This window comes from Embiotoca jacksoni, unplaced genomic scaffold (assembly GCF_022577435.1).
Source record: "Embiotoca jacksoni isolate LCO1_2020_lvr unplaced genomic scaffold, fEmbJac1.0.p SCAF_12, whole genome shotgun sequence".
Lineage (NCBI taxonomy): Eukaryota > Metazoa > Chordata > Actinopteri > Embiotocidae > Embiotoca > Embiotoca jacksoni.
The window spans coordinates 17,428,039-17,437,856 of record NW_027185252.1 but is presented as its reverse complement, the minus strand read 5'-3'; the positions used below and the strand labels follow the sequence as shown (position 1 = coordinate 17,437,856).

At 41.3% G+C, this 9,818-nt stretch overlaps 1 protein-coding gene across 1 annotated transcript; it reads right to left on the bottom strand.

The window, feature by feature from the left end:
- Positions 1–30: 30 nt before the first annotated feature.
- opn3 (opsin 3) lies at positions 31–9,344 on the bottom strand. Its single transcript, XM_069145226.1, has 4 exons — positions 8,922–9,344; positions 6,457–6,776; positions 2,932–3,183; positions 31–2,304 (listed from the first exon to the last, which is right to left on the bottom strand). Exons 1-4 carry the CDS (start codon positions 9,238–9,240, stop codon positions 2,032–2,034), a joined length of 1,164 nt encoding a protein of 387 aa, XP_069001327.1. The 5' UTR covers positions 9,241–9,344; the 3' UTR covers positions 31–2,031.
- Between the last annotated feature and the right edge of the window lie 474 nt (positions 9,345–9,818).

Sequence of the window (9,818 nt, the reverse complement as noted above, 5' to 3'; positions counted from 1 at the left end):
CGTTCAACAACTTTACTTGCTAACCGTGTCTGTCACCTCTTTGCTGCTGGGCTGGTAGTATGTATAAAGCACGAGTGCAAATGAGGGGTTTTGAGGATTTTTTGTTTTCTTTTTTCTTTGCTCGGAGACACAAAACATGTTGTTTTTCACGATGGGGGTGTTAAACCAAGACTGCATAGCTAAAAATAGATGTATCTTTGAGCCACACAGTTCTGGGTGTCTGGCCTCCTCATCTTAGCAATACCTGATCCTGCCTACCCAACTCCTGGCAAATCCAGGATATGAGCATAAAGTAAGCATGTTTACTAATGCTGTAAAGTTGTTAAAATGTCACTTCTGGAGCCTGCCTCAAGTGGGAATTTGGAGGGATTGCAGTTTTTGGCACATGGTCTCTTTTTTGGCCCCAGTGGCTTCTGCTTGTGTTAAACCTGTGGGACATACTGTTTATGTGAATTTAATTTCCCGTATGAGCAGAGCTAGACTTGGTCTGTGTTCCAAATGATGCACTTCCCTGAGTACACTCACATATTGTGTTCTTACATGTTAGTATACTTACTTATGTTATATTTTTTATTTTGACAGGATAGTGTTGTCACAAATTGCACACTGCCTTTCTGCACTTAAATAACTACCATTTGAATGCATCACCTGCCAACATCTCTACCTGTTTTAATTATTTTACCCAGAATTGAACATGTTTTTCCCCCTCTGTTTAACACACACAATAAACACATCAAAACAGTGTACTCAAAAATTTGGTGTGAAATGCTGGAAACTTTCCACATTAAACAGTCCCCATTTCTACATAGTAGAAACGGAGGGACCACCGACCCTAAAGTGTTTTCAAATTATGGCAGCTAAGGAGGCTACAGCTGTTGCAAAACACCACACAAAGTGTTTTTATTTTTTACTACTACCATACTGCTGCTGGACAGAAGCTGTCAGTGTGAGTACATCATCTGGGTACTTGTAATGCACTGGATGTTTCCATACTTGTCAGTGCGAACACACTTATGCACTCAAATTTTCAAAATAGTGAGCAAGTCAGTACGCCATTTGGAACACTGCATAGGTTCTGCCTTCAGACTTTATGCTATGCTTAGCTTAGCAAACCATTTCCTGACTGTACATTCATACATGTATTTGAAATACGGACCTCGCTTAACTCTTGGCATATACCAAACAAGTGATTTTCCATAATGTCCAGCCGTTTATTTAATTTTTTTTTTAACTAACAAAAGGGAAAACAAAGACCACTTTCTCGCTCACACACACATCCATAGTGAAAACGGTTTTAACAGCAATGGAAATCCATTCATCAAGTCTATTCATAGGTGACAGCTCAGGAGGTTATGAAAGGAGCGTCTCATGGAGCTTACTGAAGTCTCATCTCCTCTATCTAATTCCACTCCTGTCGTCCTCGTACATATAAGTCCACCAAATGTCATTTCACAGCGACTGCTCTCGTCGCACTGGATATTTAGATTGAAATGAGATAAGGTACACAAGCGAGGTAGCTTAAAATAATATCTACTTATTGAATCCATACACAATAATGTCAGTTTGTGCATTATGGTTTATGGCTAAGAAGCAAAGGCTTATTTACCATTTTTACACACTTGCAGTTGGGTACCAACCAAAAGAAATTTGCTATCACATGTCGATCCAAACTCATGTCCGAAACCGGCCTCTAAATACTCAACACAGTCCTACAGCTGTCACATATACTGGATGGCATATTGGACAAATAAGTGTGAGGAACATACTACTAGTTGTTATCTACATCATTAAGTACTTATATCACCACAGCTGATGTTAGATGAGGATGTCACACTCTCATACTACTCAAATAGGTTTAGTTGAGATTTCAGGGATGACAGTTGGATATTTACATGAAGTAGTAACAAGTCTGTAACTGTATGCAGACACAGAAGCATCCTGAGAGGTCAGACAGGGTTACTTTGGCTTGGAGTTGCATGTTAGGTCCTAAGGCATACTGAGTGGTGGGGTGGGAAGTCCAGTTCTTGTGGATCACAATGGCCTCACTTGAATGACATTAACCTTCCTGGACTCTCCCAACCTGGAGCTCACGTCCATGTGTTGGAGCTCATCGCTGGTGATGATGAAGACGATGGAGGAGGAGTTGAAGGTCACCCTCTTTTTGGGGCGGTCCCTGCTGCTGCACACGCCGGACACGACGATTGGTCGAATGGGGCGCTGTACCGGAGCCAGGGGGCGCTCTTTGAGGGTGCACTGTAGCCAAGAGAGCCGCGAGCAGAGCAGCTGCAGCAAACAGCGCCGGAACTGTGTAGACGATGGAGGAGGAAGAGAAGCAGAGGGGAGAGGTAAGAGGGTGGTATTTAACGCAGGGATGAAACAGCATCCTTTTCTAGTTTCGTCTGTCAAACACACAAGATATCAGCCTCTAAGCCAGCAAATTATGGTTAGTATAAGTGATAATTTCACTCCTACACACACAATAAAACACTTCAGAAAAAAGAATACATACATCCTTTGAGTTGTGCAACATTTTATGTAAAAATATCCCTTCAAAAATAAAACTACTTTTGAAAACTGAAGCAGAACAAAATAAAAACGAACCATCACCCCTAATAGAAATGTCATTGATTTTCCTTGTTTGTCCACATTCAATTCTGGGTTCAGCTGTGGTCACTGGAGGGGAAAAATTAGCTGACCATACACAGGAAGTGGCTATTCAGAAATCTCCAAAAAAAAAACATATAATGTCTTCTTGAAGGCATCCTGACCTGGATTCCAGAGTGATGGCTGAACCTTACACCCCAACAGGGTACAAAGCAATAAAATCTGTGTTGGAGAAGTGCATGTTATTTGTGGGTCTTAAAGTTTAGTCAGAATTAGAGTTTATTTTCCACACACATAAAAAAAAGACAACGTGTTGTGATAGCAAACCTTTCTGCTCATGAACACGTAGATGAGGGGGTTGTACGCGGTGCTCGACTTGGCAAAGAACGAGGGGATTATGGCCACCGTGGGAGAGACCATGTTCTTCCTACCAAAGGCCTCCATCATGGACACGATGGCGTAGGGTGTCCAACACACCAGGAAGCAGGATATCATCAGGAGAAACATCATGGCGACCTTCTTCTCGTACCGCAGGATCTTGATGATCTGAACCGTCTGGAGGTCCTGTATAGAGTGCAGCTGAAAGAAACAGGAGAGAGCGAGATGCTATCATGAGGGGGATATTGATCTAAAATTAAACAGGCTGGTGGCCAGAAGGTTGCTGGATCTGATTAAAGTTTGTGATCTAACAGTTCAGTCCCCAGGTTGGACCAATGGGAGATTATTAAAAGTAGGACCAAAGAGAAGTTTTTCAATGCGTTTTAATCTGATACCAAGATGCTGCAAGTCTGACAGTCTTTGCCTGTTACTTGCTTGGCCCCTGATGCTAAGATGCCGCACAACCTGCTAAATGGCTGCCCGTCGTTAGGATTGTGATTGGCTGGGCGCCCGGTCCAGCTCTCCAATCAAATTAAATCTGCTTCGGCTGTCACTCACGATGACTGTGATCCGGAGTGATCATCTTACCTCCGTGTCTCTTGGCTGGATGTCAGTTTGGTAATTAGTAATCTTATGTTGAGACTAGACTGTGTACTTGATCCACAGAGTCACAAGTTGCTGTGGACGGGTTTTTATTTAGACAGGTAAGTGATAGAAAAATAGTCAAGTTTTTCTCCCCTTCATTGGATCATAACATCTTGGTAATAGCTGTCAGCTCATGGAAAACATATGGTAATGACTCAATAACAGATAGGGTGACTGACACTGCAGATCAGCTAAAGTGAAGAGAAGATAAAGAGTGTGGTTACTTCTCTAGACTCCCTCAAGAGAGAATACAGCAGCAGATTGAATCACTGAAAGCATCTATTTTTATTCATGAATTCACAAGATTGTTTTTTTTCTAATGTATGTTCAATATCTTATGAAGCCACAATTATATTTTAGTGTTAATGTTCTATTGTTCTCTGCGTCTTCCAAAATCCTCGATGAGATTTTCTGGCTCTGGCAAAGCAAAGGAAAAATACTCTGCAGAGTTCGGAGTGCTTCTCTTTGAAGATTTTCCTGAAATGCTGTGATGTGTGATGAGTCCTCGCCCAGGCTTCTGAGGTTTTCGGGGAGTTTTGTGGTGCTCAAGCTCGAGGGGATGTGGGGTGGGGCCTCCGAGTGCTCACACTTCCTACAAGGTTGTGCATATTTAAGGAAGGATATTGTGGCGCAGACTGACATCTGGGTCATTTGATTTGAATCGAGTTGGTGTTTTTCTCAGTTGCTTACACACTATCCCGTTCCAACACTTGAGCGACCATATGCTCAGTGGTACAAACAGACAAAGATGAATGCAGACCAAAACAGATTCCCTCATTTCTTCCACCGCAGGCGGAGGAAGATCTGCAGCGGTCTCACTGGACTCATTAACACAAATGCTTAATTCTCATCCACGCAGCTAGCTCAATTGACCTTTATTACCGTGAGAGACACTTTGAGGCTGCACTTCTGAGGCTCAGTACAGGCACAAGAAAAAAAATTGCTTTCGGATGACTTCCCCTGTACAGGACAAGCCCTGAAAGCACAGAAGAATGTTATGATAATAGAGGCTGTAATGAAAGAGGAGAGGAAGGCAGCGCTTGGCCACTTAAGGTGAAGGAGTTTCGTTTTATTAAAATGAAAACCCAGAAGAATCTGTATCTGTCCAGACTCTAGCCCAAAGTAATAATATAATAGAGTTTGAAATTGGTAGTTACCATATAACATTTGAAACTGTTGAAATACTGAATACTGAGTTGAAGTAATTGTTGTAGGCGAAAAACGCGGACCGAAGACAACATGGTAGTTAAAACTGAAAGAAGTTATACTTTCAGAGTTGGTTGAGTGTGAACCATGAAGGAGGACAAAATGTCAATGTAAGTGTAAGCTGCTGTAAGTGTGGCTCAGGTGGCTGTGATGAGATGAATTGTTCGTTCAGGGGATGTGATGAAGTGGTGATGAAAGTCAGCTTAAGTGGAAGTCCTGAAACTAATCAGTGAGACCTGAAAGGATTTGAAGTGTCACATGCAAGTACAGTTGTACTTCACCTGTTTAATCTCCTCTGTGACCACGTGTTTCTGGAAGCTCTAAAAGTTCCCTTGTTGCCTTTGAGTAAGACATTTAAGTTTAAAAAAAAAAAAAAGAAAGTCTAGATTAAAATTGATCAATGTCTTGCTACTAGTGTGAAAAGATCAGCATCTATGGAAGAAGATATCCTGCTGAGACTTCAACAGAACAAAGTAACTCAAAATATTTTTCTTCACAGATAGAGCTGTCGTATTTTGTAGATATTTTCTTTAAAGGGTGTCCTGCTGATATATTGAGAATTATACTCTTGCATATATATTTTGCTCATAAAAAGTGTATAAAACCTAATATTTCACCAACTTTATGTACATAACATCAAAACTGTATAAAGTATGTGTGTCAGGCAGGTCTAAGGAGTACAATGCATGTACTCAAATTGCAAGAATTGTTTTTAGATTAGCCAAGTTCAAACTGTTGAATGGTCATTGAAGATTAAGCAACAAACATAAATGAAATGTCAGTTGATGTGGAAGTGGTGAAAGTAGTTGAAATGTTCAGAACAAGTTCTTCTGGATGTGATGAATGAACCTGGAAGTCAGTTCAACTCCTGAAACAAATGTGTGCCAATTCATACCTTTAAACTGAGAGTCATTGACAGGTGAAGTGTCAGCAGAACTGAAATGTAAGTGCTGAAAGCAGTTGGTGTGTGTGGTGCAAACAGTGGAGGCTGTGTGTATGTGTGTGTGTGTGTGTGTGTGTGTGTGTGTGTGTGTGTGTGTGTGTGTGTGTGTGTGTGTGTGTGTTGTTCAAAAATCTGGAATTAGCTGTTGTTTTTGAAAAATTAACACCTGATACCTGAAATGATTTGATGTGTCACTCACATAGTAAGTGCTTGCAGTTCAACTGCCATGTGAAGATGAAGAGACAAACACAGTTGAAGTGTCAGTTGATGTGTGAGTAAAAGCAGCAAACATTTTGCCTGAAGCAAAAGCACTGCAAACCTGTCAAGTATGTGACTGGAGAGCAGTTGAAATGTTAATTAAAATTTAAATCTGAAAATTGTTGAATAAAAAGGAGTCAAATTGAGATTTAATGATAAATAATAATGTGTAACACTTCCTCTTTTACATCAGATTATAAGCAGCTCTCGTGGGGATTGTAATAATTTAGTAGTCATATGTTTTCTTAGGGAGGCGCAACTTCATCAGTTTTTAATGTTTTCTTCACACATTTTTGTCAGTTTAAATCAGCAACCCTCCATTCACAAGCCCATGTTGCTCATTCTGTTTATTACTCAAACTCATTAATAATATATTGAATATGTGAACACAACAGAAAAAAACAAAGATTTGCATTCCTTACCATTTTCACTGTGTAGAGAATGTTTCCGTAGCAGTAGATCATGACACCGACGGGCACAAAGAAACACGCCAGGAGGAATAAGAGGATGAAGGAGGCATCATTGGGGTCCTTGGACGTCCAGTCCAGAGAGCAGCCCAGTCGGTGGATCTCCAAAGTGTAGCGGTTCCACCCAAGCAGAGGAGCCCCCGTCCAGGCCAGGGAGTAGAGCCAGATGTGGGCTATGGCCCGCCAAGCCCAGGAGAAGTCCACCACCTGGGCATGGACCACCCGGATGTAGCGCTCATAAGCCAGGGCCGCCAGAGTCATGATGGAGACGATGCCTGGCAGCAGAGGGAGAGAGAAAAGCGCGCTGAGTAATGCGGAGCGCTCGCTGCAGGATCTGGGTCAGTGGCTACTCAGCGTCTCGTTGGACTGAGTTTCATTATCCTCTTTGTAAACATAATTTTCAACATCTTCATGCTCAACATCACATCCAATCTTTTTGTTGCCTTGAAAACTCACAGAAACAGACTTGACGCCCCCCCCCCCACACACACACACACACCTCTACCTGCATCTGCATCAGACAGCCCGCCTGTTTCACACAAAGCGAAGTGGTTTGCTTCTAATGGTGCACAGTTGTAGCTCTCATGTTCACATTGTGCAGCCCTTTTGTTGCCACCATCATATGTCATCCAAGCCAGACTCATGGTACGGTATCTAAAATTGATTCTGCATCTTTACAGCCAATACACATCACACACACACTCCAGTAACCTATATATATTTCCAGTTACATCCTCCAGCACCCTTCACAACTCTGTCTGTAATTCATTAATCGCTTGATTCATGACGCAGGAAAAGTGTTAGTAAACAGACACACTGGTGATGAACACACAACACAGGGACTTGTTTCAGGGGATGCACCGAGTTTGAGCCGCAGCCCCTCAGGTTGGGTTTCAGTGGAAAAGACGTACATTGACAGAATGCCAGGGTTCATTGCTGCAGCCGCTGTGGCCCGCACGCACGCGTGTGTGTGCGTGCGTGTGTGCATGTGTGTATGTGTGTGCGTGTGTGCATGTGTGTGTGTGCGTGTGTGTGTATCACCAACCTCCACACATGATGAGACACAAAGATGACGGCATGTTTGCGTACAAAGGATTAGAGGACACAGAAGTGGAGCTGTGGGATTTATTTTTTTGTACACTTCAGTTTTCCATCAGAGTCAGCAGGGAACTATACAGTACGGAGCCGTCTGTTTGTTCCTGTGTAATCATGCTGTGGCTTCATTTATGACCTTGGGTTTTCACATGTAAAAATGTCACAGAAGATTTTGTAGCTGTAGTGCTGTTCTGTGAATAATGAGAAATGGGAGGGGCGGGTGCATTGACTTTAACTGAAATCTCCATTATCTGGCAGGTTTGTGAGCAGGCCAACACAGCAGGACACCACATTCTTTCTGAATGTCACTGCATGAATGATGAAGGAATATAAAACAAAATATAAACTATAAAACCAACTTTTCATTTTGAAGTGGATTTCTCATGATGAATTTGCAATGCAAACCACATGCAGTGTTACACTGGTTAGAGGCAGGCAAATGTGTTCTTTAGTTCATGTGCAAAGAAGACAATGTCAGTTAAAGGACAGTAAGATGACAGAAGAACAGTCAGTCTCTTTGCTGATAAAGCAGCAAAAGGCTTGAAGGCGTGTTCCAATGAGCTCATTATCACACACTCCTCCTGAGCTGTAGAGTAGTGGTGGGAAACGGAGTGACCCCCGTGTTCATTCATAATTCACTGCTCAACGCAGCTTAAACTGGTAATAAATAGACAGCCCGTGAGACAGTAACACAAAAGCAAAAAGGCGCACTAAGGGGTGACAAAAGATTCCTCTGCATGAGGCAGGAGATGTGCACTTTATAGAAACGACACAGTTTGATCAACGCAGAAAAAAAGTACACAACATAAAGCCCTTCATGGTCGTTTGATTTTACTGCAGCTCATCATGATGGGAGACTGAGTTAACTGTTTTTATGCAAGTAAGTGTACACGAGAACAAACAAGAAAAAGTGTCACAATTTATATATTTATATATATATATATATATATATATATATATATATATATATATATATATATAAAGTTTATATCTGCATTTTACAAATATTTCATATTATCCTTATTTCATGTCTTATATAGAAGTCTATATTGTGAATCTGCTAATCATTACATTCTACATACATTACAAGCTCATTTTCACATATTTTAAATGAAGTCAGAAATTACAAATTTCAATGTTTCCCTGTAGTAAAGGAGTAATTTCGACCAATAGGGGCAAACAGTTAATTATTATGATTGTTTATAATTTCGTTTTGCAATTTTTTTTTTTTTTTTATGTAAAAACAATAACTATTGTGACAATATCGGTCAATATGAAATACACACAAGTATAAATGGACATTTTGCTCCTTTTATTTCTCTCACCAAATAAGCTGTTGCTGAAGCCGTCCCAGGTGCACGTCGTCTGGCTCCAAATCCATCCGCCTTTGACGCACGAAGCGAAGGTAAAGTTTATTCCGATGATAGAAACCAGAAGATCGCTCAAACTTATGTTTACCAGTAACAAATTAATGGGCGTCCGGAGTCTCTTGAATTTACAGAAGAGTATGATGACAATAACGTTGTTGCAAAAGCCGAATACTCCGATGGTCCCGATGGCAAAAGCGAGAAGTTTGTAGGTGCCAACTGCAAAGAGGTAGTGCTCTGCACTTCTTTCGGCTCTGGTTTCGTTGGCAGGATTCATTGCGTGGATGCAAACTTGGTGTCCAGTCCAGCATTGTGCTGCGCGCAGGTCCTTGGGCACGAGAGACTGTGGGCTCCACGGTGTTCCTGCACGGACTCCCCATGCGCCGCTAATTCAAACCCAACCAGAGACTGATGAAACTGGGTCAATGTACCAACGTCAAGGCAGACAGAATAGGAACGGCGTACTTCCGGCTATAATTTCAAAGTAAATAGTTTTGGCCTACATGTTTTGCGACGAAAATAGGTGTGTTTATGTAGTTTTAATAATGTTAAAAAAATATAGGAGCTTTTAGGTATCATTTTAATAAAAACGAAACAGTTTACAGATGGTGTAGCACTTCACTTTATGTGCTGAATACATACATTTCACGCTTTTATTTTTTAAATCGAAGTGCCCTAATAATCTCCGGTGTTTAACCCTCCTGTTGTCCTCGGGTCAAAATGACCCGCAGCTGTGTTCAACCAAGTTCTATTTTATTTCTATATTTTTGGGATCATTGGTGATCATTCTTTAAAGAAACACTCACAGCCTCCTTGTCACCAATGATCCCAAAAAATATGAAAATAAAATAGAAC